The sequence below is a fragment of the Coniophora puteana genome (assembly GCF_000271625.1).
Source record: "Coniophora puteana RWD-64-598 SS2 unplaced genomic scaffold CONPUscaffold_4, whole genome shotgun sequence".
In the NCBI taxonomy this organism is placed as follows: domain Eukaryota; kingdom Fungi; phylum Basidiomycota; class Agaricomycetes; order Boletales; family Coniophoraceae; genus Coniophora; species Coniophora puteana.
The window spans coordinates 1-26,318 of record NW_006913056.1 but is presented as its reverse complement, the minus strand read 5'-3'; the positions used below and the strand labels follow the sequence as shown (position 1 = coordinate 26,318).

Below are 26,318 nucleotides of genomic sequence, written 5' to 3'. Positions count from 1 at the left end.
AGTGTATTCCATCGTTGTCCACGTACATTGATTGGCGCTCACTGGTTACCCCAAATTCCTCAGTCCATTAGGCTTATTGACGCGCTGTGCGAGTACCTCGGATTCATCAACGCGGTCAGTACTTGCGAATCAACTGTAGGCCGTGCAATGCGGAGAGAGATGGTGCACAGGAACGTACGGGGAGCTCAGGAGCGCGCCGAGCGCGCAAGGCAGTCCTGTTGTAAGTGGATTCGGAGGCCAGTACCAACAACTCGATCGCACGGAGGTGACTTTAGTATCATAGCCCAAGCTGGAGGCAACGATAAACGCATGTGTATCATTGTAAGAGGCCTACGGCCTACAAGGTCGAACGAGTGCGTTATACATCCCATACTTGCACCCTCAAGTCCGTGCGAGGACTCGGTACCTAATAAATCGCACAGTTCGTTAGCAACGATGCAACCAAACGCGCCGGAAAGTCGAAAGAGCAGGGAGACAGGGCAACTGGATGAAAAAGAAAACGACTCACATAAGTGACCGGATCCTCAGCAAGTATCTTGAACAGCATCAGACCCTTCATATCCATCCTCAGCCCACCCATGCGCCCAAACGTCCCCGCGAGCGTCGTCTCCACATACGGCATCCCGCTCTCAACATACACATCCCTGTCCTCCTCCGAGTCCACTGTGCCTCCCTGGTGTGCCGCACCATCTGCTTCTCGAACCTCCTCCGTGCCCGCTCTTGACGACTGCTTTCCTTTGGCCTTCTCGGCCTGCTCCTTCTCAGCAACCGCCTGAAGGGCGAGATCGTCGGGGTACTCCTCCCTCCGTGGGACCGCTAACCACGTTGGGGTCGCGACGATCCGCCTCATGCGACACGCCGGACCGCCCACATGTTCCGCCGGATCGCCTTCTTCCATCGCTATCGCCGGGGCCTGCGCCGGCACACCTGCCTCCTCCTCCGCAGCCCCACTCGGACCCACCAAGTCGACATCCATCCTATCCCCCACGTCACCTGCCCCGTCCGGATTCGAATACGCGGGCGTCCTCAAGCCGTGCACAGCGCGCCACACGGCGCGCGTCGAGAAATCGAGCACCTGCAGACGCGCCTCGAGCTCCTGCCCCTGCACGGCGGACCTGACCGCGCGGAGCACGCGCGTGCCGCAGGGCGCGAAGCCGAGCCCCGAGAACGGAAAGACGCGCGCGTGCGTCGGGCCCCACGCGGACCACGGGTAGGCGGGGGACGTGCCTGCGGGGAAGGTCGGCCAGCTTGCAAAGAGCGCTGTCGCAGGGGACGGGGACGAGTTCAAGCGTTGAGAACGGAGCGGGGAAAAGGAGCGGGGATGCGTGTGAGCGGGGTGTGGGGGGAGGAACGCGAGGAAGACGCGCGGGTCGACGACGAATGTGATGTCTGGTGTGCGCGCGGCGATGAGCACGAGGTGTGCACGTGGGTCGATGCGGAGCGTGTATGCTGCCTCGCGCGCGAGCTGCGTTGGCCATGCCGGCTGCTCCCCTGCCCCGCCATCGCTCATGCCTGATGACGATGCAGGCGGTGTAGGCGTGTCGGGCATGAAAGAGAGGTTGGTCGTGCACCCATTGAACTGGGAGCAGAAGTTGAGCCCGCGCGGCTCGCATGGGAGCGCGAAGCGCGCAATGCACCCCGGCGCCGCGTCCGCGTCGTGCGCTGAGTACAGCTCGATAACGCCGCACGCGGTCGTGGTGAGGAAGGCGTGCGCGCCCAGGAGGTGGATGTCGACAAACCGGTCGGGCGGGTACTGAGTGTAGACCGCACGCTAAGGACGAAGTAAAGACACAACATTATCGGTGGGTTGAATAAAAACGAGAGAAGTTGAGGAAACACACCTCCACACCCGACGAGCCCGTCTTCCAATCCCACACATGCACGATCGAGTCCTTGAGCTCCCCGCCCTCGTCGACATCGGGGCCGGCAACGCCGAGAAAGTATAGGTTATCACCGCTAATCTCGATGCGGCCGTAGTGGCACTGCCATCTTCCCTCCTTTGGTGGATTGAATGAGTATAGTATGGGAATCTCTGCGAGCGGATGCAACTGGGTGCCATGCGAGAGCAGGCGAAGCTCGAGAGCAAAGATGGGACCTCTCCCATTGCGCATGCCCAGCGTGCCATATACGAGCACGAGCAGATCCTGAGACGGGTCCACGCCAGAGAGGAAGACCTCGAAATCGGGTTCTTGGCCTGTAACATGTGGTTGCGCTTGACCATGTCCTGGTAGTTGCTGAGTCTGGAATGGATTTCCCGGTGGTCCAGCGATACCGCCGCCGCCGCCAATGCCACTGATCTCCCTCTGCACTCTGGGGCGCGGGAAGAGCTGCTCCTGCGTCCACACAACCGGACTCGCAAACGGCTGAGGCGGGCGCAGTGGAAACAGGGACATCTTGAGTTTGGGCCAGTGCTCGGCCATATTGAGCAGGCCATGCGAAACGAGCTGGCTCCACGGGCGTGAGTTCTCCCATCCTTCTCGGGGAGCGGCGATCTCGAGCGTGTGGACATTGCGCACGACGAGGGTCTGCCACTTGCGCTCGAGGGAGAGGAGAACGGCGAGGCGGTCGCCGATGGGGGGACCTGGTGGATAGTAGGGGTGCGAGTGAGATCGGGACGGGGAGAGATAAGGGGAGGATGAATCGAGGGTGGGAGACGTGAAGAGGGTGGGGTCGATGAGACCACGAGCGTGCAGCTCAAGGATGTACTGGATCGATGCAGAACGGGTGATTGTGTCGTGGAGGGTATGGCATGTCTAGATAAGATAGAAGCAAAGTTAACATTAGCCGTCTTGAATGAATGGACTGGGGTGAAGATGAATGGAAGAGACGGACCTGAATAGAACGAAGAATGGCGACGGGTTCGAGAAAGAGGAGGATGTGGACCTGGAGCTCTTCTGGCAGGTTGGTTAACGAGTTCATTGTGTCGATGTCAGCGGGGCAGCTGGTGGAGGAAGCAAACACTGTATGCATATGTTGATACAGAGGAGCAGTCGGTGAAATTTTCAATAAAGGGCCAGCCAGTGAGAGAGTGGTATTGAGGCCGTCGCCAGTGGGGATTGGGAAGAGGAGGCAATCGATGGATGGGCGAGCGTATATCGAGGATGAAACGGTCGAGAGCGATGGAAGGCCGAGTTAGTGAAGAAATTGTGGGCTGCTGTGTATCGCATATTCAATTCTGAGTTCGGATAAGGCAGGAGAAGGCGGCCTTGGATTCTTCAAAATATCGCTTTTTTGTTGTGTCGAGGTCTGGACCGTCGAGGCGTGGATCAGTTGACAGGACAAGGCGGCATCGAAAAACGTGGCCTCAGTCTGGAGCGCGCCAGACATCTCCATCAATGCCCCCGCGGTCCTCAACTTTCACTCTACGGAATACGCTCACGACGATGCCCGTGTTTTCAGAATAACAGATAGCAGCTCTGTCAAATCCTCTCTAACCAATCAATCGCTTCAGCTACTACCAGAGGCATCAACAATAATCGCTAGTACGCCGCTCGGGCCTCAGGGTACGCGGGATGGAAGATTTTTCCAGTCAACAATCCATCGCGGCCCAACGATGCAAAAACACGAGCGGAACGTCGGTGAATCAAAAACTAGAATCAGAAGCGTGGGGAGGAACGTAGAAACTCGTTCCAAATCGACAAAGTTTAATTGGGAACAGAAAAGGTGCTAGGGCTAGGCGTGGGATGGCGACGGAGACAGCCAACTCCCGAGCAAAGGAAGTGCACCCTCAGACCGAGTCGTGATAGATATATCTCCCAGTCAGCGTCGTTGATGTCGTGACGACTGCGCTGATTGCTTGTGAAGATCGACGCTATGCACTACCCGCGAGGAAACATATGTTCCATGAGAACGAGCCTGGGCACCTTGAGGTGTTCAAGGGAGAAGACCAGATTCTTGGTGAAATTATCACAATGTCCGTCTTCGTCGATCAAGTTCGAAAGGGAGTTGGCGACCAGTCAAAGGGAACAGGTATTGTCGTAAACATACGTGACATTTGCCAAACATTTGCCGCATTGCTTCTCTAACTCGGATGAATGTCAGTAGATGATTATCTCATCTACATCCTCGTCTCGAATGTCCTCCTCGAATAAGGGACAAGTGTCGCTCCGAAGCTGCATGAAACTCCCGAGTCGGACCACCTCATCCCCACTACCGCTTATAACCAACCCAAGGTCAACCGCATACTTGTCCCAGCGATTAGGGATCCTCAACAGCAGCACACACCGCATCTCCTCTGTCGAACGCCGCGCAGCCAGAGTATCTGGGAACCATGAGACAACCATTGCTCTTGATCTCGTCTTGTCCACCAGATCCCGCCTTATCTCGGACGTGCGGACAACTTCCTTCATCGCAGCCCGAAGTCGAATAAACCCCCGCTCGTCCTTCGTACCGGTTTCCATCACCTCCGCAGACCAGATTGGCACCTCGTCTCCGACTGTGTCGAAGAACACGAGTCCTCGAACACCAGCCCACGACCACGTCGGGGCGAGATACTCCTTTACCTCGGGGCGGTCTTTCGGATCGTCGACAAACCACACCAGCTCGTACAGAAGCTTCTCCTTCCACAGGCCCCACATGTTCGTCCACCCCGTCAGCTGCTCGATGCGCTTGACCACGCTCGATATAGCAATCAGGCGATCCGTGAAAAACGTGAGGTGGCACCGGGTATACGACGCCTGGACATCGCGCCACAAGCTGTAGATCAGAGCGTCTCTCGACTCCGACGTCAGGTCTGCGGCTTGCGCCCGGTTGCAGATCTCGAAGAAGGACGCCTTGGGCGAGAACTGGCTATGCTTGCCGAACGGGTAGCTCTCTGTCGCCGAGCACGCGACGCATTCCCAAGCGAGCCCCCATGCGCCGTAGTACAATGTCCTGGGCGCGAGCAGCCGTTCTTGTACGACCCAGGCGCGTGTGTGCAGCGGAAGCGGGGAGTGATCAACGCGGAGCTCGACGTCGAGGCTTGCAGAATATTCGGCATGTAATCCGTGCGGTATCTTACACACGCGAAACGCGAGCGGGGTCCGTTCCTTTTTGGCTGCCTCGTGGTCGACACTATTACTTCTTGCCCCAGAGAAACAGCCCTCGAACGACGAGCGTGCCGTGAGGGCGGCGATGGTGCAAACAGAGTGAGCATAGATCTCGCCCATGATTGCCGACTCCGAGCGCCAGTCTGATGCCAAGTCCTGGATAATGCATAGCGAGTCGATCCAAACATACTGAAATCTGCCTTGTCGTTCGGTCATCGTGGAACGAACATGACTTCGTACCACACTCACCCCAGTTGTCGAGTGATCACGATCGCATCCTGAAACGTACTTGGGAGGTTGGAAAAGGGGATGCCGTTTTTGAGATCGTTGAAGTTCCCAAGAAGTAGCTTCAGGATATCCGCTCCGCCCCAGCAATGGGAGAGGGTCAAATACCTGGGCATGACCACGAGATCTACAGTGACTACCAATCTCGCAAACTCGTTGTCCCCACCGCCTCCAACGCGAATGAGGCGCGCGGGGTACCCGTAAGTGGGCGACACGCCCTCCGCGGCCAGGGTGCACTTGTCGTGGTGCTGCAAGCACTGACAAAGCCACTCTTTCGCCAAGGAAGCCGACGCATCGTAAGACAGAGATTTGGACAGCTGTGCGTTCTTGTAGATGCTCGGGTCCACAAATGCAAAAGGAGAGCCGGGTTGTGGGTCCTCGAAGCGGCCCTCCAGCGTGCGGAAGACCGGCAACTCCCCCATGACCTGTTCACGGAGCTGATCGGGTGGTATCAGGTCGGAATCTACCTGTGATGTGATACAAGGACCTTGAGGGAGCGCGACAACCGCCAACCACGCTCCTCCCGTACGTGAAACCCTGAGCCTAACCTCAACAGAGCGTAGATCGCCCGTTTGTACTCCAGGCTTGAATGTCCCGAGAAAGAGCGAGCAGAGGTGACAACCAGCCGACGCTGATATGAAGATATCTTTGTAGGAGCTGTATGAGCGGAAGAGCTCCGAACCCTTCGTCAATGTTGGCAAAAGACGAGAGCCGTTTGCGGACTTGAAGCAAAGTGAGCAGAGTATGTGCTCTTTTGCAAGCGGTGATTTCATGACGGTACCTGGAGATAAAAGGGCATGAGTGACGTTCTATCAGTTCTGCGATGCGCAGCTACCAATGGCATGCTATCGCCGTCAAGTCTTTCGTGGCCGAAGATGAGGATACGACACGGATGTTCCCTAGATAAGAGCGTGCCCAACGAGCGTCAGTTTAGAGTTTGGGTTCCAAGTCAGACCCCTCAAGGCCTCATCTTCGACAACGTGCATCTCGGCGTCCGACTCTACTCATCTGCTGTCGGCAAGGACAAGCTAGTGTCTGCACTTAGAACCGTGTGGTAAATATGGACACAGACGAGTGTACGAACATCGTGGCATATCCTTCGCGAGGAATAAACCCTCTTGGTAGGCGCCTCTTGATTTCTCGACGAGGATGGGGGCTACTTCCCTTGCCTGGTTGTCGTGTGTTTTACGACAAATAACAAGACCTAACCCCAAACTTCTTCTTTCATTGACATGAGAAACCTTGACCACAATACACGAGCGCGTCAGTGATAACCGCGGCTTCAGCCTTCGTTCGGGCACTCGGAGGCGTTGCTGACGAAATGATGACACACGAAACGTGATGATCCATAAGCTGGCCAACGTAAGACAACGAGGGGAAGGACGGGGAGAGTGTGGGGGAGAAGTTCAAGTTGGTGGCGCGCCGAGGGAAGTTCAAGTTGACGCGAGGACCGGATGCTCGGCACGGAGGGGATATGTAAACGCGCGCGCCGGACCTTGCACTTCCCCACTGACGTCGTCGTCGTTCACCACCACCACCACCAATATCAACGATCATGGCTTCCCGCTCTCTGCTCACCTCCTCCATCCTTCGCCACCAATCTCGCACTCTCGTTCGCGGACGCTCCGCCTTCGCTCGCTTCTACTCAGAACAGCGGTATGAGAACATCCTCACGTCGCGCCCTGACCCTGGCGTTGCTCTCATCACCCTCAACCGGCCCAAGGCGCTGAATGCGCTCAGCACGGCGCATTTCAGGGACATTCTCTCGGCGCTGAATGACGCAGATGCTGATGAGAAGGTCGGCGCGATTGTGCTCACCGGTTCGGAGAAGGCGTTCGCTGGTGTGTTTCTCCTTTCGAGTACTCGCGCCTCTGTAAACGGCGGTGCTGATGATCCACGTCGTGATACCAGCTGGTGCCGATATCCTTGAGATGAAGGACAAGACGTGTACGTTCTAGGTCTTGGACTACTTCCTTTGTGACTGAACGAGCCTCACTTTGGTCAGACGCTGATGCATACGGCAACAACTTCCTCTCGAACTGGGAGGACCTCAAGAAGATCCGCAAGCCCATCATCGCCGCAGTCAGCGGCTACGCTGTACGTCCTTCCTTCCTCTGTCATCTATCTACTGTTCTCACCAACACACTCCCACTCCCGCCCCTCTCCGCTCTCGTGCTCTAAACATATACTCCACATGCCCGTCCAAAAATAGCTTGGCGGCGGCTGCGAACTCGCCCTGTCGTGCGACATCATCCTCGCCTCGCCCACCGCCAAGTTCGGCCAGCCCGAGATCAACCTTGGCGTTATCCCCGGTGGTGGCGGCACGCAGCGCCTCACTCGCGCCGTGGGCAAAGCGCGTGCCATGGAACTCATGCTCACCGGGCGCATGTTTAACGCGCAGGAGGCTGAACGGTGGGGCGTCGTCGCCAAGGTCGTCGAGGAGGGCGAGGGGAAGGTGCTAGAAGAGGCTGTGGGCATGGCGAAGGCGATCGCGAGCAAGGGTAGGCTGGCGGTTATGGCTACGAAAGAGGCTGTCAATGCCGGTGAGTAGTCTTTGTTCCTTCTGAAATATGATCAGCGGTAACATGTCATGTTTAGCGTATGAGATGCCGCTCACCGAGGGTTTGAGGTTTGAGCGTAGATTGTTCCACGGGTTGTTCGCTACCAATGACCAGAAGGAGGGTGCGTACCAAACATTGGTATTATGATCGGTTCACTGACTGCTAACATTTCCTCAGGTATGGCTGCATTCGCGGAAAAGCGCAAGCCTAATTTCACGGACTCGTAGAAAGATATTGTGCAACAAATGGCTCGACCAATCTAACATATGTAAATATGTTGTTACATAAAACACTAAGAAAATAAAGCAATGTACAATCTAACTCCGACACCCATACCATCCACACCATAAATTAAGGACATCCTCCACTCTCAATACACCCTCCCGTTCATAGGACAGTCAAAACACCGCTGACCACACAACCATCCCTAGCCCCCTTCCATCCATTGGTGCTCGCGTCAGCACTTGTGCTCGCAGACGCCCTGAACATGCCCCGATGGACCTCCTGCTCCTCGAGCCCCAGGGTCCTGTAGAACTTCCTGCCTCCCTCGTTGGCAGCCGCCACCTGGGCAACAACGCGTGCCCGGCCCCGTGCCGTGGTGGTGCGCTTGCACGTCTTGGGGCCAAGCGGGTTGCACGTGCACTGCGGCGAGGGCGAGTGCTGTAGGCGGCCCTGGAGCTTGCGCGTCACATCGTGGATCAGAGCCCGCGCGAGCCCGCGGCGGCGGTGCGAGGGCGCGACGCCGAGGGTGAGGATAGAGATCAGTGGGACGTTCGCGATGTCGTCCTCGGAGTCGTCGTGCAGCGAGGACTTGGAGAGCGAGATGGGCACGGCGGAGGCGGCGCGGTCGAGGGTGGCGGTGATGAATGCAACAGGGATGGCGCCGCCGTTATCCTCGTCTTCGTCGTCGAGGGCAACGAGGCAGAGCCTGTCGGGCTGCACGAGGAGCTGGACGAAGAATGCGGTTGGGTATGCGAAGGGGAGAAGCTGGGCCTGTTGTCCGTGTCCAGTTAGCATGTGTTCAGATAAGATATCAACACGAGAGGGACGTACGTGCAAACGCTGTACGTGCGGAAGGTCGGCGGCGCGCATTGTGCGAACGCGTAGGCCGAGCTCGGGAGAGACAGAGCGGGAGGTAACAGAAGATGAGGCTGAATCGTAAGACATGGTGATTGATAGTGGTAACAGGGGAGATGCTAATTGATGTTGATGGTGCAGTCGACAAAACCAGGAGAAAGCTGAGCTCTAGCTTATGTACTCGCGGGAAGGGGTGTGCCACAAAGCGTGTGGGTGACGAGATTACGTTTCGATCTGCAATAGTCCGAATGTCAACTCCAGCCCCAACATTGTATGCGCCACGTCGGCAGAAGCAGCTGAGACGCCCGGTGACATCTGCGAAGGTACTTACCTAGGGAAACAGATGGAGGCTGATTGCGAATGGGCCCGGGGATGGACAGACAGAGGATTTTCTGTAGTGGCTCGACGGGTATGGAAAGGGAGAAGAGGAACTCCTTGGTGGTAGGATCAATGGGGCTCTCCCGGTCTCTTCTTATACGATCTAGCAATCAATGCGAACCGCACCAGTGGCTGCAAGTGGGGACATGCGGGACGGCACGGGGCGAGGCGGAGGAAAGAAAACCATCGTTCAGGTTCAGCATTAGGTTGTAGGTGCGTACAGGATTGGGTTGGAGTCGTTGAGTCGGTGCAGCGCCTATACCCCTTGCGGTAGGATACGTCGCTATCTCTATGACGCTAACTGTCAAAGGATAGGCAATTTGTTCTTGTTAGTCTCCATTAGCTTGGCTACGGAATATGCATGGGACGGAGACGTGGCTTCAGACCGAGGTTGGATGAAATCAGGTCCATGTCTACCGGGCCGCGGCCGCGCACAAGTCCGGAATGCGGGGTGGGAGCGACGATACCATGAGCAGTTGGACTGGCCAAGGGACTTTGATTGATCTAGCGCATGTTTAGAACGGCTCTGGAACATGTGATAGTTCCGAAGACTTCGCGACTCTATTTCGAGAGGATGGATTGAGTTCAACTTGGGCTCTTTGGGCTTAACTGCTTACTGGTGTTCCGATATCTTCCGCTCGCCCCGTCTCACCGCGTCGACGACCTCGAGGCCGAAAGCACGCTCCCTAGACATCATCGTCTTCATTGCAGAACCCACGGTGGACACTGCAATACCGAACGTTCGTTCCGCACGAAGACTTGGACCAGAGATGTGCCGCCTCTGCCGTACACGGATGTAGGCGTTACCTGGCACCAATATACGCACCCAAGGGGCAAGCCATCATTTTCATATCCTCGATAAAAGCTCCTTCAATAACTCATTGCGAAAATGTCTCGAATCGAAGACACCTATCAGAACGGGGACGGTAACTCGGTCTTGTCGATCGAGCGAGGTGGGGGTGCAGAGCTGACAGGTACCGGTCTTTGCCGAGCCGTCACCGAGGCTTCATATGGAGGTCATCTCCGCGCCTTACTCCTTCCTTTTCCTCCTGCGTTTGTAATTCCTCCTTCTCCATCTCAGACCATACCTCGATAGTTCAAAGCTATTTTCCGGTCTCGTTGATGTATCTCACAGTGCTTGGTGATGGTTCCCCGAAGATTGACCTCGTCCGGCGCACTACATTCGTCATTGGCTGTATGCACACGTTGCTTCTGATTCCTCACTTTCGACGAGGTTACACCCACCTGTGCCGTTCTAATGACATAGTGATGGTTATAACGATGGACGGTTTTCGTATGCGCACTGATTCACGAACGGCAAAACGGATGCGAACCTCTTTTCGTACTAGGGGTTAATTGGCGCCCATCTCAGCCTGGTGGGAAACGGGATGCCACACCAACGCGGCACACCTCTGGTTATCAGCTCTAGCAGCGACCTTGGTGTCCTGTGCATATTTCCCCTTTACTGCTGTTATCTTTGGCGAGATACAATTCTACCGTCGGTTCTCTCTGACCCCTTATAGACGTATCTGATTATGGAAGCCAAAATCGCGGCTGCAACCGTCTTACAGGATGCATCCGTCTTTGAACTTGACAGGGATACAAAACTCCGTATTTCATCAGCTCGTGGGCACTCAAAGCGATAGCAAAGCGGGTCTACAATCTCGCTAGGACGTGTAAAGGGTTCAAAAACGCTGCTCTGGACGCTCTTTGGTCTTCATTCACGATTGAGTCAGCCAACCTGATGCTTATTCTATCCTATTCGGAGATGGGTACGATACACCTGTGAGTACCAGTAGATACGGTCACAAGCATGTTAAGCGACCATCCCTGTCTAGATTAAACTAACAGAGCGTTCCAAATCCGACGCGCAAGCAATCGGGTTACTTACACGTTACTCACATCGCATTCGTACTTTGTCCTTGGTGGACCCTCACGACGTTCTAGAGATCGACTCATCAGTTCTCGCAGAGTCGATTCAGTACTTACTCTTCAATGGAGGTCCGGCAGCTGTATAAACATGACTGGGAGCTGAGCGTCTTCGCGTATGACCTCGTTTTGCATCCTCAGCTGACGGGCATCGGCATCCGATGCAACCTTGATGCTCGGGGCCACACCCTAATCAAAGCCATTTCTCAAGCTTGTCCCCAGCTGCGAAAGCTTGCAGTGGTAGACCGTCTTAAACTTGATAACGCCAATCAGCATCCAGAGCTTATTGTCGTAATCATCGAGCGTCTATTATGTCTGCAAAGTCTGAAGTGTGTCAGCCTGAACACTTCGGCTCTGCATCACATATCCCATCTACCCTTCCTCACCGCTCTCTCTTTGAACTATGAATGGGAGGGAGATATGGCAATGGCGCTGTCCACGGCCCGGACGCTTAAGCTTCGCTTCCTTGCGTTGCGCAGATTAACGTTGCATGTGGAACACCTGCGAGACGCTGTCACTTTCATGCGCTGTATCCTCACGTTCCCTGTTAAGTCCACCACTAGGGTGAACTCCGTACCGACAACGAGCGTCAACGACTTGAAGGACCTCTTTAATCTGGTGGACGAGCACGCGGCAGTCAAACTAGAGCATGTGAGCATCCATGTGCGCGTTTTTTTTTCGAGACTCATGGACCGCCGATAACAATAAATACTTTGAGTCCACTTAAGCGATGTCATAACTTGCGCATACTTTGTGTTCAGGTTCCACTTCCCTCGCCTCTCACTGACACAGACCTCGAGTGATTGGCCTCGTGATGTCGATGGTCCCTCGAGTGATTTCCGATTGGATGCATCGCAAACCTGATGTCACTTTCTGGTGTAAGTCTTAATGGGCTTTTTACCTTCGCACAAACGTGCATTAACCTGAAACCCTTCGTTATCCCGGCCTTTGCTGCGCAGCAGCTTCAAGCGTCTATCATTTCACCACTGTCCGCGTTTCGAATACTGCATGTCCCACGGTCGCCAACTGAAAGGCTAATCAGACCAAAGTAAAACATTGTCCGCCTCTGGCGTTTCGAAGAAAGACCTATCCCGCTCGAAATGTAGATAGCATAAATGTCAGCTGGCTTTCCGTAAAAGACGGATCTGCTGTTTGCCGCAAATGTAGAATGAGGTGCGCTACAAATATTGAATGCAGCATAGCAATGGGTATGCTCATAAGGAGCGTCAGGTCAAATTCTGGGTTCTGCAAATCAGGATACAGTTAGCTACTGGCTTGTTATATGGATACAAATCCTTGCCGGCTGTGGGAGCGCTACAAGAGTCAAAATCAGGCCTTCGTGTCTTTCGTCAGTGTCTATACCTCTTAAAATTTGTCCGATCGTACCGCATAGAGAAACGAAATAAAGCGACCCTGTGGATATCTGGCGTAAGAGACTCAGGCGCACTTGTGCACTGAACGATTCAGCTTCACCGTCAGTGAGAAGGGTCCTATAGAGGCGTGTTAAACTACGCCCGTTTTGGTCTACGCAGAAAAAGGCCATTAACCTCATATATCAAGCGCCTGGCACGCATAATACACGTACATGTCAAGTAGGATTTCCACAGCAGAAGAATTAGACAGGCTGCGCAAAGGGTAATAGACATTTAATGCGGGAAGAGATTGTGATTCGAATTACTGCTTACCCGTGTCCATGCAAAGCATCATAGCCCATGACAGTTTGAGCCAATGACCTTGGGTAATTCCGAGACATCCAGATGAGTTAGTATTGACGTTCACATTGATTACGGCTAGAAATGAGGCAGGTTTGTTTCAATGTTGCTACCAAGGGCCGTGAAATTGCTCACTTCCGACTGATGTAATAAACCTTACCGCAGTGTAAACTGCTACGATGTCGCAAAGAAAAGTGAAGGAGGCAAGAAAAATGCCGACAGCTCGTCCTTGTTTCCAGACGGCCCATGTGCGTATAATCAGAATGACTAATAATCAGTGAGATTTCATACATGTATTCTTTGGGAAAATACTTACGTTCTGATAGTGCCAAAACTCCGATGTGAAGGACTACGCGCGTGATGTTACAGTGATTATTGTGTTTGAGCAGCTTAGAATCTCACACACGGTAACACTAATCATCCGAGTGCACGCCGGACCACTGATGTTAGGAGAGAGTACCACTTCAAGAAAGGCAATTAAGAGTTTTGGAGGGATGCAGAAATCGAAGACCTTACCAAACCACATCTCGATGGCCGCCACAATACATATTCCATATCTTGACGACAGGTACAGCGCTTTGACCAGCGACCATTTACCACACCATATGTAGGTGATTTCTTGATCAAGAGATATTAGAATATCCCAAATCTCAAATTTATCACTTTAGCAGGAATATAAAGCATTTCATCCTCACGCAAAATTACTCACCAAAACACTTGTCCCTGCGCCTGCCACGCTCCAGTGTTCAGGACTCTATTTCTCATTTGAGGAGAGCTAACGCACGTACATGTCATGAGCTAGAAATAGTAATGGCCTAGTGAGTGCAAATGAGCCAACTCATAATAATGTGTGGCTTACCCGACCCAGAAGTTGTTGAAGTAAAAGGGATGTGTCTGCTTGAGTGGAATACATCACGAAGCAATAAAGATACTGCCGTCGTCATTGTGTATTTATACAAAGGCATCCACAGCGCTGGAACGTTCTCGAGCGCCTAACTACTAATGTTGGAGTTGGTTTTCAATATTCGCGGCTACAGAGAAAGAGAGGCTGCACAGCAAGCCCCCCGTGTGCGAAATACGCGATTCGTTTATAGCGAGATAGCACCCATGAAATGCCGGATTGAGGCCAGTACACGCGGACATAATAATTTGCGGCCCCATCACGCATCATGTTTCATTGAATGACTGAAGCAGCCTCGAATGCGTCATTAAATCCGTTGTACTCCATGTGTGGCCTGACCGCGTAGAGAATCATCTGGTCGAGAGTTGGAGCTGCCAAAAGATTATTGACACATGAGGCAGCTGCGAGTTGACCGGAGATTCACCAAAAGATCGCCGTAGGGATTTTAAGTCTTAGTTGCACTCTCACAGGAAAGTTTTGTGCTAAGAGCGACGAAAGGAATGAAAGGGTTTGAGGTATTCTTGTTGATCTATCCAAAGGTTTCGGGACCGTTCATTCGCCGTTGGCTCATGTACCTCCTAACAACTTCGGCATTCAAATGAGCTCATATTGAAGTAAACGCTCTGCGTGTTCTTGACTTTGATTGAACAGCTGTAGAGATGTGACTTGTTCGGATAAAAATATGTTGATCACCGCTCAGTCCAAATTTCAGGGTGAGACACGGTTGTGCATGGAGGCTCAAGTTTTATGCGGGTACCGCCGATGATGCGAACGTGGATATGATGCCCAGAATAGCCAACATACACATTTTGGATCTTTTCAACGTTCTAGGCGCCTACTCGATATAAAGAGATTTCTATTCCAAATTCTTTCCGGAACCTGCTTTTCCGCCCGAGTGTAGTTAAGGTTTTAATTAGATACGAGGATCCTTTGGTGAATCATTGGTCGTTTCCCTGTACCTCAGGTCTGAGTCGCGGGAATGTGCGACAAACAATGGAAGAGAAGTCGGAAAGAACGTGTAGTCTTAAACCGAGGACCCGGTGAGTTTAGCGCTGAGAAATACTACCCCACCAACAAAATGGAAGAGGAATGTCATATGGTCAGGGGAGCTCACAGCTAAATCACCTTTCGCGTATTCGAATGCTGATAGTAACAGAATCAGAGAAATTAGCCATTAGTGACCGTATAGTTGGGCTGGCCCGGGATTGGATAAGCCACAGCAGAGTCTAGTGTGGTGAGAAAGAACGTTCACCTTGACTACCACGGTTCTGTAAACATAGTATCTGTATCTTTGAGAACAACTCATCCCATAACGCGAAGTACTCATGAATCGAGATTCAGCCCAATAGTCAGAGTATCCGAGGCTTCACAATTCCTACTGGTATTATCCATAAGTTTATGTCATTGAAACGCGCACAGTGTTTATCTTGAAGTATGTCCCATATGTTATGTGAGAAATTAACGAGGAAACGTGAGCGGCTGCCAGAAGAAGTACTCAACACGAAATGTTGAATTGCCATGTTCCAGCGCAAAATCATGCATTCCCATATGAACACAGCTGCTGAATAGAAAGCCGTCGGAAAGCTTGCGACTCAAAAGTGGCACTTATGAGATGCAACATTCCGTCGACGGACAACGTTGTGACAACGACGTTGTAAGCTGCTGTACATTGAAAGGCCCTTATTCCCACGAGCCCGATTACGCCATTAGCCCCTGAACTCAGCGACGTTCCGACTCTCCGAACTCTCCACCGAACGATAACAACTCTTCGGACTCCCGCTCCGAGTACTTACTCACTCCTGCCATCACCACCACCTCTTAGCCAGCGATAGTCATGTCCGCGCCAACGATCGCTATCCTCTCGCCGGGCGTCATGGGCGCAGCTGTTGGCGCCCGCCTTTTCCGCAGCGGGTGCACCGTCCTCACGACGCTTGCCGGCCGCTCTCCCGCGACACACAAGCGCGCAGCGGATGCAGGCATGAGAGATGCGTCGCTCAGGGATATAGTTGGTAATGCAAGCTGGATACTGAGCATCCTCCCTCCCCGCGATGCCGTCAAGACGGCCGAGGACATACGCGACGCGGTCGGGAAGACAAAGCCGACAGATAAGCTCGTGTTTGTCGATTGCAATGCTGTCAGCCCGGAGACGACCAAGCGGATAGCTGCGTTGCTGCATGGGACGAATGTGAGGTTTGTGGATGCGGGGATTATTGGAGGGCCACCGAAGGAAGGGTACGATCCTGCGTTTTACGCTTCGGCAAGCGATACTGCTGCCCTCGACGAGTTTGAGGAGCTGGGAAAACAGTGGGGACTGAGGGTGATACCGCTCAGAGGCGAGGGAGTCGGTGTTGGCGATGCGAGCGCTCTGAAGATGAGTTACGCTGGGATCACAAAGGGCACTATTGGGTTGTACGCCACGATGGTCTTAGGTATGTCAAGCCCTCATGGAAGTAAAACGATTAATTACTAACTAGGAGTTTATGTACAGCGGCTCACGCTTCATCACCTGCCACTGCAGCCGCACTCATGAACGAGCTCGGGATGTCTCAGCTCCCGCAGCTGACGAGGCTCACGAACAGCGTGCCGGGTATGGTACCCAAAGCATACCGGTGGATCGCAGAAATGGAGGAGATAGGGGCTTTCGTAGGACCGCCAGGTACCGAGGGCGATATCTATCGTGGGTTGGCGAGGCTGTACGAGCGGATAGAACGCGCAGTGGATGAGAAGGAGAAGGATGAAGCGGATGGAGATGTGCAGGTGCTTGACGACTTTGTGCAACGGGCGAAGAAACTGCTTGAGGAGAAGAATAACGCTAAATGAGATGCGAGATACCACGTCAGGCACAGCACACTGTATAACCCGGAGATCATGATAGTGTACGATTAGAGAAGTCCAAAGTGCAATATACCGATCAATTGTAGCATATTCTCGCTCTTGTGAGGAGCAAAGCAAAAGAAGGGATGGAGACAAGACTTCACCCAGCCCGGATTGATGGTGGTGGTCGACAACTAACACTGGGGGCAATTGCCCATGTTTTTGTGGAAAACATTCAAAATGTTTCGAGGGAAACCTTCCCAATTGGGAAGGTCACCTTCCAAATTTAGACTTTTGAGCAAAACATTTTAAATGTTTTTGACATGTTTTCCCTGGAAACATCGACTAATGCCCCACCATAGATGCAATCATTGCAGTATTGTGGCTGCAGTGGCCGGAGTATTATGAGTCAGTGTAAGCAGTTTACTTGATTGCGGTGTGTGGCAGTGACACCGCGTCCGGGGCGGCCGCGCTCGCCGGATGTCCTCCATTCTCAATTGCAATGAAACACAAACGCTTTCCATAGGCCAGAGTCAATGATTTGATCAACAACACGGCGAGTCCTGTGCTCATCACTTGGATCCGTATCTCTGTCCACGGGCAACCTCACTCTTGCCTCGAAAGCCTACAAAGTCTATTAGGCCACCTGCTGCCCTAACCCCGTCGAACACCTGACCATCTACTGACTTGCGACGATCTTGTTATTGGCCGTTCTGTAATTAAGTCTCCAGGTCTCCTATCGATCCGCACAACCTCTCCTTTCCTCCTTTCCTCGACTCCTCGACCCGCAATTTTCAAGTGAGCCGCACCCTATACTTTTTCTAAGTCCTATTCATATCGTATTGTAGGATGATGGAAGGAAGCATAACCCCTCTCCCCAAGGTTGAAACCATTCTAGATGACCCTGTCATCGAGCGCCCTCGCGAGCCCCAGATGCACCCCGAGTTCTCCTCTCCGGACGCAGACGTCATCCTCGCCGCCAAAGATCAGACCGCGCTCTTCCGTGTGCACTCCTACACGCTCAAAACCACCTCGGGCTGGTTCCGCTCCCTCTTCTCGCTCCCACAGCGCCCCCTATCCCCTTCCACCTCCACCTCGTCCGCGCTCACACTCGTACCGTCCATGTCCACGTCCACAACGCACCCCGACACCATCGCCCTCGACGAAGACGCACCCACACTCGAGGCCCTCCTGCGCATGGTCTGCGGCCAGCCCATCACACCCCCGCAGACACACGACGCGCTCGACGCGCTGCTCTTCGCCGCCGAAAAGTACGACATGCCCGGCCCGCTCGCGCTGCTGCGCATCCTGCTCGCCGTGCCCCCACTCAGCGCGGAGCCCCTCCGGATCTACGCCGCCGCGAGCCGCTTCGGGTGGGACGCGGAGGCGCGCGCGGCGAGCGCGCAGACGCTCGCGATGGACGTGCACGATGCGGCGCACGGGCCGGTGCTGCGCAAGCTGTCGACGGACGCGGTGCTCGCGCTGTTTGCGCTGCATCGGGACAGGCGGGAGGGGCTGAGGAGGAGGCTGGACGAGCCTCCGTTTGTAGGGGCGGGGATGCAGACGTGTCCGAGGTGCAGGAGGCCGATTGATCATTGTGCGTGGAGGGAACTCAAGTATCGGGTTATTTTGGAGATGGATATCCGTCCGCTTGGGGATACGGTCAATGCTGGCCTGTTGGAGTGGACGGAGGCAAAGGCATGTTGGGAGGCCAAGTGTCCTGGCACTGAGTGTGCTTGTGTGTTGTACGACAAGGGGGAGACGCTGAGACTGATGAGAGAGTGCATCGAGAGCTTACCGAAGACTGTATCGTAGCAATTAATGTAGACAATGCACCATGTTTTATTATCGAGCATTCTGAAAGTAAGAGCTCAAACGACATTGCAGCAAAAAGTGAAGATGAAAAGTGCAAAACACAACACGACGCCAGCAGGATTCGAACCTGCGCCCTCCAAGAGGAACAGATTTCTAATCTGTCGCTGTAACCACTTAGCTATAGCGCCCTATAGGAGGTTCATAATACGGAAGTTGATAAGTGTGTAATCCACACAAGCAGCTAATTTTCACGCGACGCGTTCCTCCTGGCCGCAGAGCATCACCTGGGCAATTCTTGCACCGACACACTCGAGCAAACATTATGCTCGCCACCCGCGGTCTATGCACCAGAGCACTACAGCGCCAACTCCTTCGCTGCGCTCTCCACTCTACTCTAACTTCTCCTTCGTTTCAGTCTCAGTCAAGACTTTCGTCCTCGTCCTCGTCCATATTCTCACCAGACGCCTCACCATGGGACCACCTCATGTCGGACATCCCCTCCGAGCCACCTGCCCTACCCAACTCGCGAAGGCAGCCGCGTAACCCGCTCGAGCCCTCCTCTACCTCAGACGGAGACGCGCAGGCAGCGGCAGGGACGTCGCGCCAGACACGCAGACAGGCGATGACGGCGCAGGAGGTGCGCAATTTTGACGAGATGTTCAACACCATCTTCAACGCCGTCGACAAGCAAGAGCGCGCGCCGCTGTCTCTCTGGCCTGACGGTAAGGCAAAGGAGGGGGTGCCGATTATTGGGATAGGGAGAGGGCGGCTCAGGAGCGGGGCGGCCCAGCAACGAGCGGATATGTTTACTCTGAGGCAACAGAGCCGGAAGATCAAGTGGACGAGCGCGGACGACGAGGAGCTGGATAGTTTGAGAGAGGAGATGGATATGTGCGACACGGACGAGCAGCTACTGAACTGGGCTATGGAAAACTTGTTTGGCCCGCCGGAGGGCGCGAAGACTGCAACAACCACGCTAGTTCCTTCGTCTACGACAGGTTCGGATGCGGCACCTTGTACAGAGACGGAGTCAAGCAACACGTCGTCCTCTACGGCTACATCTACCCCACCACCACTTCAAGCTCCTGCGCAGGATAACGCCTTCCCTCGCCATCCCGCCGCCTACCCACACCTACTAGCAAAGCTGATGCAGACGTTCCGGGACAAGTACCAAGACCCGCACGTTGCGTTGAGTGTGTTCAAGCACGCGGCAGAACGGTCGATACCGTCGTACGTGTTCGGATGCACGACACCGGCGTACAACGAGCTGATCCTGACGCGGTGGACATGCTTCCGCGATTTACGCGGGGTACACGACGCGCTGACGGAGATGCGGGCGAACGCGGTCCGGGTGGATGAGAAGACGCGGAGGATCGTGGAGCAGGTGAGGAGGGAGGTGGGAACGAGGGAGCAGTGGATGGACGGGGTCGAGCAGGAGGACGGGGTTGGGGCGGTGTTGAGGGCGAATCTGGAGGGCGGGGAGAGTGCACAGCTGATGAAGAAGATCGAGGAGCTGATTGTGCCTCGGGGGAAGAAGAAGGTGAAGAAGCCGTCGAGGTTTAGCGCGGAGAACGAGGATTGGAAGCGGTCTGCGTTGAAAGAGGACGATGATGGGTGGGCCTTTGATCGTTGGGCGGGGAAGGAATTTGAGAACGAGGACGTTCGGTGGAAGGGTAAAGGACGGAGTTATGGTCGGAAAGCTGAGCACGAGGAGGATAAGCTGTCGTTGTAGTAGACGAAGACGATACGCTCTCAACTAATGGACATGAAGGGAGATTTACACAAGGAGATGTCGAGGAAAGGGTGCCACGTCACGAGGATATATGCTAGATTGATCCAGTCATGGTCGACGATCGAGGTCGAGGATGCGGAGAAAAGGCCCGGCGGTGGAGGGGTTAAATTGCCTGAAAAGGGAAGGGTTGATGAAGTGCTCCTCCGTCCTCGTCTTTCATTTTGTGTTTGCCTCGTGGTGAGGTCCGCGTGTTTTGCGCGTGCCTCGATATCATATACTCTTTTCTCACTAATTCGTCCTTTCTTTCCCTCCCCTGGACCCGACGTGGAATCACGTTCCTCTTCTTGACACTCTCCAGCCAAATCAGCCTTAGCGTACTATCCCTCCGATCCTTCACACTCCCTCTAGTCTTTTCTTCTCTGCCCTCCAGGGCGAAACAATCATGACCTCAACAGCAACCCTCTCCTCACCACCACCCCAGGTCAGCATCAACGGCGAACCCATCCCTCCCTCCCCCCGCACCTCTATCAACCTCCCTCCGACACCAACCCAGTCTCAGTCTCAGATCCACCCTCAACCATCCCCACGTACCCAGGCTCGCAACATCGCCCATATCCCACCTGCCTCGTCAAGACCTCTCGCTAAGCACTCGTCTGCATGGGGCGCCAACTTCTGGACTACCCTCGTCGACCCTCAGACGGGTAATCACTTTTTCGCGTGCCCTGCCACAGGTCAGGTTAGCTGGGATCCACCCGCAGGTACTTTCGTGTACGTTCTATTCCTCTTTTTTCTCATCTACTCTTTTCCCCTCACTGACTCGTTCATTGCGTCTTCTTTATAGCCTACCCCCTTCGCCGGACGGAGAGTGGTGGGAGCTCTCAGACCCCACTCGCGGCGGGCTGCCATACTACTATCATACCAGGACCGGAGAGACAGTTTGGGAGCGCCCGACGGCGATAGAGAATGGAGACGCCCCGTTTGTCATACCCCTGGGCATCGTTCAGGTATGTCTTCATCCTCCCCACTATTTTAAAGATCTATGGAACCCCACTCTGATCTGCCCTACGACTCCAGCAAACAGCCCTCGGAAAGCGTCTGTCGCTCATTGGCATCGACGAGAATGACCCTTCCCCCACTAAAGGCGCTCCACCTGCCCGCCATCCGACCGTTCGCCGCACCCGCTCCGCCGCAAATGAACAGGCACAGGCCTCTCCACCGCGAATCTCCACATCTACCCGTGCCTCTTCTAGTCCAGGCGGCTCCCCTAGCCCTACTCTCCGACAAGTCAACAGCACCGCCCGAGAAAGGAATAGGCTGAGGGCGAACAGGCTGTCGCCGATCCCAGGCAGCGCGGCGAGCTCTGACGGGGACCCGATGGCGAGGTTGGAAGAGCAGTATTTGGACGAAGACGACGATGGCTTTGTGACCGAGATGACGACCTCGCCTACCTCGCCGACGTCCCCAATCTCCAAACGAAGCTCGAGCTCGACGATGTCCAAGTCGTTGCGCGCTCGAAGCTCGGCTTCCACCGTTAGCTCGGGAACCAAACCGTCCCCGAAGACCACCCCGACGAAGCAGCAGAATGGTACTGGGACCGTCAGGCGCGAGTCCATCTCGCGCGCGCGCTCACATTCGTGTGCAAATCGCGACAACTCGCTCGGTGCCGCCGTCGAATCACTTGTACAGGCGGCGGCGTCCGACAGCGGACACGGCACCGGCACGATCAGATCGCAAAAGGGCGGCGGCGTATCGTGGGCGTCGTCAAAGGGCCGGGGAAGTCACGAACGCGAGAGAGAGCAGGGGAGGAAGTCCGGTGGAGGCGGCATCGCAATGCCCTTCTCGGGCAAGCCGAATGCGTACAAGCCGCGTTCGAGCACGACTGACTCCGGGCGCAAGTCAGCGGAAAAGGCAGAGAAGAGACCATCCATGCAGGCGCAGGTGCGATCCTCGACGCTGGGCCCGAGGCCGTCGCAGTCGAGTATGCGTCGCCAGCCGCAGGCGCTCTCGCCGACAAGAGGCGAGTTTGGCGCACTGTCGCCGCTGCGGTATGCGAACGGGCTTGGAGATGAAACGGCTGGACCAGAGAGGTCCGCGTCAACGCCTCCTGGAGCGGGTGGGATGAGAGGTGGGGGGACGATTTCGGGCAAGAGCATTAGTGCGCCGGTTTTTGACAAGGGTGAGTTCTAATTGTCTTCTTGACGATCAGACACTGAACCTCTTATAGAGGCGACGCTGAAGATGAGCCCACTCAAGAATCGTGCGCCGGGCAAGCCCATCCCGATACCACCAGTTCCGTCTTCATACTCCCCGCCGCGCAATATGACTGGATCAACGCAATCCTTGTCCTCGTCGACGAGGGGGCATTCGAATGGCCACCACGGGTTCGTACGCGCTTATCCTGTCCTCGTGATAGAAAGCTGATTATACCCCGCTCTGATCGCCGACACACCCTCATGCCCGATGAACTCGTTGGCTACCCCATCGATCCCGTTCATATGTCCTGACTGTTCGGTCCCTCGGTTCTATATTTACCTGCTGTGAACACATACCTGTACGACCTTCGGCTGGTTGGCTGACCTATTTCTCTCCGTCTTCGCCTGTCCTCCCCCCTTCTTTCCCTCCATGCTTTGCTTTCTTTGCGTATGCAGCGCTGCTCCTCATCCTTCTCTCCCGGTGGAGCTCGTAACAGATATCCAGAAATTCGCGGATTCGGACTTTGCGAGGCGTTACTTCAAGACGCATCATACAGGCTTCATATTCCGCAGGCGCGTGCCGGTGGAAGAAATGATGACCTGGCAAAAGGTACGCTCACGTTACGTTGACACTACTCGTGCGTTTGTCTAACCGAGCGCTTGTTACACAGCACGCACTCAGCTCGGGGCTTCTCGAGCACCAACGCAAGTTATCCACGGACGCCATCAGGATCTTCAAGGTTATCCAACTTATTATGGGCGATCGCGATCGCGGTACGTCGCACCCGACCTCGTCAACGGGTTCGCTGCAAGCGTCATCGATCGTCGAGGAGGAGCGGTGGTTGATCACGCAGGGGTTGACACATGGGGAGTTGCGGGACGAGATCTATTGCCAGGTGATGAAGCAGTTGAATGGGAATCCTACTCCGTGCGCTCCCTCATTCTATCTCAGTTGATCGCGTCTCTAACTTCGTGCGCGTTGCCGTCGCCAGCGAGAGCGTCTTCCGCGGCTGGCAGCTCCTCTGCGTCCTCCTCGTCTCCTTCCCGCCCTCGAAAGACTTTGAAGACCCCCTCCGAGCGTTCCTCACCTCGCATACCGCCCAGAAGGAGGCGCGCGCCGACCTCATGGCCAAGCACTGCCTCCGCCGTCTCGCGGCCATCGTGCGGAAGGGCCCACGGGGGAAGCCGCTCAGCACGGCAGAGATCGCAGCTGCGGCAGACGCCGCGTTTGCGCAGTGCACGTTCGGCGAGAGTCTCGAGGGCAGCATGCAGCTCCAGGCGGAGAGCTACCCAGACGAGCGCGTGCCCGTCGTGCTGCCCTTCCTCGCCAACGGCATCCTGCTCCTTGGCGGCACCCGCGCCGAGGGCATCTTCCGCGTGCCCGGGGACAACGACACGGTCGCGGGGCTCAGGCTGCGACTCGACACGGGGCGGTACACGGTCGAGGGCGTGGACGATCCGCATGTGCTCGCGAGCTTGTTGAAGCTGTGGCTCCGCGAGCTGCTTGATCCGCTTGTGCCGGCGGAGATGTACAACGAGTGCATCACGGCTGCGATGCCTGCGTCGAAGGCGGCGGCTGCGCCTGGTCCGACGGTGCTCCCTGCTGTGCTTGCGACGAGCTCGGCGGCTGCGGTTGCGGCTGACCCGCGGGCGTGCGTGGATATCGTGCGTCGTTTGCCGGATGTGAACCGGCGGGTGCTGCTGTTCGTCGTCAGTTTCCTGCAGATGTTCCTCGAGGAGAAGGTCTGCCGCGTGACGAAGATGACGAGTGCGAACTTGGCGCTCGTGATGGCGCCCAATCTCCTTCGGTGCCCGAGCGAGAATATGGCGGTCGTGTTTGTGAATGCTCAGTGAGTGCTTTCGAGGTTTCATTGTTGATCGAAGTCGAATGCTGAACCACGTGCAGGTACGAGCAGATATTTGTGCACACGCTGTTGTTGCACTTGAAGTGCGACGAAATTGATCCCGACTACGTGCCTACGCACGGTCTCGACGCACCAGAACCTTTACGGCGGCGCTAGACTCCTTTCTGCTTCACCCTCATTGCTCCTCCTTCTGTTTCTTTATCCTCATCCGCCTCAACTATACATGACCGCTTTTTATTACTTATTTCTGTGTTTATTTTGTTCCATCTCATGTTCACGTCTCATCAACCTGCTAACCATTGCCAACCACGTTCATACCGTCCACCTTGTGTTACACACTCATTTTTTCCCACATATCTCATTGCATATCTTGTCTCATAGGATTCACATCTACACAGCAAAACCAAATCACCTTGATTGTCGCTACTGGTACCTACCTCTGTGCTACCTCTTACATTACTATTTACCTATCATATGTTACAGTTCTATTGCCTTTTGTTGTCAAGCAGGAAATTAACAGGCCGCTTTTCGGAGCTTTTCACTGACTTTTTGACTATGAATGAGCCAAAAGTTACAACTGTTGGAGTACACACCACGGATTGCTGCACCTGCAGGGTTCACCTAGGGTTCCCATTTTTTCAGCCAGCCAGCAGGGTCTGGACCCTGGCACCAAACACCACTGGTGAACTGTCTGTCCACGACACCTGCTGTGCAGCAGGTCAGACCAAATGGCCTTCTGGACTGGTGGCAGATTGTTCATCAAGGACACTTGCTAAGCAGCATGCACAACTGGACATGCTTCAGAGTGCTATACTGACTTGTCCATCCAGGACTCCTGCTGTGCACCCAGTCCGAATGAACATACTGTACTTTTTCGACCTTAGGTTCACGGTGGCGTGGGAAATCGGAGCTTTAACGCACCTTCCATAACCGTCTGTCCCCCCCCTATAGGTTCAGGGGGCCAAACCGAGGGTGGACAGTTAGTTCGTGCTCGCTCAGGCTTCAGATTTTGATTAGCCCTCGGCCTCAACACTGACAGCGAAGACAATCATAATTCAAAATAACATGCTGTATATACTTTGACTAAGGCTCCAGCAGCGCTCTCAAGAACATTCCCGACATCGAGTGACAAAGTCAACCAACTTCAAGTTGGTTGTCGGCACAGGTGCTTAAGCTGCTGTGGGGCTCGTCCCTGTGACCCCGCTCCAACTTTACGCTCAGAATCAGCGCCTTGCCAGTTAAAGTACTCACCGTGGCTAAGTTCCCACAGTCTCACTGATTGAGTTCTGGGGGCTCTGGGTTCCGCATGGCTCCTGGCATGGACAATGAGCCTGATGTGGTCAGTAATTCTCCGCAAGTAGCTGGATCAAAGTAACAACTTGAGCAATTACATGGGGTGTCTAACAGTCAACAATGGCAGCATAGGCTTTCAGAATGCTTTGAATAGGACTTGTTTAAGATTTTCTAGTGATTTAATCATATTTATGCCTATTCAACGGTATGTCCCCCTGCCTAAGTTCGATGGCCTGACTAGAGGGGGGACTGTCCACCCCACGGAGGTTCGGTTCGTGAGGGGGGGTGGACAGGGGACCGAACCTAAGGTCGAAAAACTACAGTATATCAGCACTGGAGATGCAGGTCCCACTCTGTACAACACATCTGACCAGGGTATGCAGGGGGTGCCAATGGAGGTGCTCGGCAGCACAGATGGCCAATTGCTTTGACAGGCTTGGGCCAGTGGACATCCGCAGACAGCTGGAATGACACTTCAGTCACCCTGCCTCCCGGGCCTATATAACGGTATCTTGCGCCCGTCCCGGAGGTCCCTCGGGATGTTTTGGGGGGGGGTTTCTTGTTTTCCCGGTGCCCCCGCCCGTTTGGTTAGGGTTAGGGTTAGGGTTAGGGTTAGGGTTAGGGTTAGGGTTAGGGTTAGGGTTAGGGTTAGGGTTAGGGTTAGGGTTAGGGTTAGGGTTAGGGTTAGGGTTAGGGTTAGGGTTAGGGTTAGGGTTAGGGTTAGGGTTAGGGTTAGG

General features: G+C 54.6%; 8 protein-coding genes and 1 non-coding gene across 9 annotated transcripts; 6 read left to right on the top strand and 3 right to left on the bottom strand.

Annotated features, from left to right (window-relative positions):
* Nucleotides 1-358: 358 nt before the first annotated feature.
* CONPUDRAFT_142823 (uncharacterized protein) lies at nucleotides 359-3,210 on the bottom strand (the record flags this gene model as incomplete). Its single annotated transcript, XM_007768400.1, has 4 exons — nucleotides 2,833-3,210; nucleotides 1,842-2,753; nucleotides 509-1,771; nucleotides 359-406 (listed from the first exon to the last, which is right to left on the bottom strand). The coding sequence occupies exons 1-4, from the start codon at nucleotides 2,968-2,970 to the stop codon at nucleotides 359-361; spliced, it is 2,361 nt and encodes a 786-aa protein (XP_007766590.1). The 5' UTR covers nucleotides 2,971-3,210.
* Nucleotides 3,211-3,999: 789 nt separating this feature from the next.
* CONPUDRAFT_163693 (HET-domain-containing protein) lies at nucleotides 4,000-6,256 on the bottom strand. The gene is made up of 2 exons (XM_007768399.1): nucleotides 5,277-6,256; nucleotides 4,000-5,223 (listed from the first exon to the last, which is right to left on the bottom strand). Exons 1-2 carry the CDS (start codon nucleotides 6,083-6,085, stop codon nucleotides 4,038-4,040), a joined length of 1,995 nt encoding a protein of 664 aa, XP_007766589.1. The 5' UTR covers nucleotides 6,086-6,256; the 3' UTR covers nucleotides 4,000-4,037.
* Nucleotides 6,257-6,846: 590 nt separating this feature from the next.
* On the top strand, nucleotides 6,847-10,025 carry CONPUDRAFT_135940 (ClpP crotonase). Its single transcript, XM_007768398.1, has 9 exons — nucleotides 6,847-7,153; nucleotides 7,224-7,259; nucleotides 7,318-7,409; nucleotides 7,525-7,855; nucleotides 7,911-7,994; nucleotides 8,051-8,866; nucleotides 8,927-9,184; nucleotides 9,282-9,889; nucleotides 9,946-10,025. The coding sequence occupies exons 1-6, from the start codon at nucleotides 6,868-6,870 to the stop codon at nucleotides 8,098-8,100; spliced, it is 879 nt and encodes a 292-aa protein (XP_007766588.1). The 5' UTR covers nucleotides 6,847-6,867; the 3' UTR covers nucleotides 8,101-8,866; nucleotides 8,927-9,184; nucleotides 9,282-9,889; nucleotides 9,946-10,025.
* Nucleotides 10,026-10,217: 192 nt separating this feature from the next.
* CONPUDRAFT_71330 (uncharacterized protein) lies at nucleotides 10,218-12,060 on the top strand (the record flags this gene model as incomplete). Its single annotated transcript, XM_007768224.1, has 6 exons — nucleotides 10,218-10,302; nucleotides 10,464-10,523; nucleotides 10,701-10,830; nucleotides 10,952-11,113; nucleotides 11,311-11,908; nucleotides 12,019-12,060. The coding sequence occupies 6 exons, from the start codon at nucleotides 10,218-10,220 to the stop codon at nucleotides 12,058-12,060; spliced, it is 1,077 nt and encodes a 358-aa protein (XP_007766414.1).
* Nucleotides 12,061-15,645: 3,585 nt separating this feature from the next.
* On the top strand, nucleotides 15,646-16,785 carry CONPUDRAFT_100838 (6-phosphogluconate dehydrogenase C-terminal domain-like protein). The gene is made up of 2 exons (XM_007768397.1): nucleotides 15,646-16,299; nucleotides 16,359-16,785. Exons 1-2 carry the CDS (start codon nucleotides 15,705-15,707, stop codon nucleotides 16,688-16,690), a joined length of 927 nt encoding a protein of 308 aa, XP_007766587.1. The 5' UTR covers nucleotides 15,646-15,704; the 3' UTR covers nucleotides 16,691-16,785.
* Nucleotides 16,786-17,617: 832 nt separating this feature from the next.
* Nucleotides 17,618-18,499, top strand: CONPUDRAFT_53299 (uncharacterized protein; the record flags this gene model as incomplete). The annotated part of the gene is made up of 1 exon (XM_007768212.1): nucleotides 17,618-18,499. The coding sequence occupies one exon, from the start codon at nucleotides 17,618-17,620 to the stop codon at nucleotides 18,497-18,499; it is 882 nt and encodes a 293-aa protein (XP_007766402.1).
* Nucleotides 18,500-18,605: 106 nt separating this feature from the next.
* CONPUDRAFT_t36 lies at nucleotides 18,606-18,687 on the bottom strand. Its single transcript has one exon. It is a non-coding gene; the product is annotated as a tRNA-Ser (tRNA).
* A 296-nt stretch (nucleotides 18,688-18,983) lies between these two features.
* CONPUDRAFT_52160 (uncharacterized protein) lies at nucleotides 18,984-20,231 on the top strand (the record flags this gene model as incomplete). The annotated part of the gene is made up of 2 exons (XM_007768136.1): nucleotides 18,984-19,478; nucleotides 19,593-20,231. 2 exons carry the CDS (start codon nucleotides 18,984-18,986, stop codon nucleotides 20,229-20,231), a joined length of 1,134 nt encoding a protein of 377 aa, XP_007766326.1.
* A 442-nt stretch (nucleotides 20,232-20,673) lies between these two features.
* CONPUDRAFT_120628 (RhoGAP-domain-containing protein) lies at nucleotides 20,674-24,639 on the top strand (the record flags this gene model as incomplete). The annotated part of the gene is made up of 8 exons (XM_007768396.1): nucleotides 20,674-20,999; nucleotides 21,073-21,235; nucleotides 21,306-22,407; nucleotides 22,456-22,612; nucleotides 22,880-23,033; nucleotides 23,095-23,351; nucleotides 23,416-24,273; nucleotides 24,330-24,639. 8 exons carry the CDS (start codon nucleotides 20,674-20,676, stop codon nucleotides 24,442-24,444), a joined length of 3,132 nt encoding a protein of 1,043 aa, XP_007766586.1. The 3' UTR covers nucleotides 24,445-24,639.
* Between the last annotated feature and the right edge of the window lie 1,679 nt (nucleotides 24,640-26,318).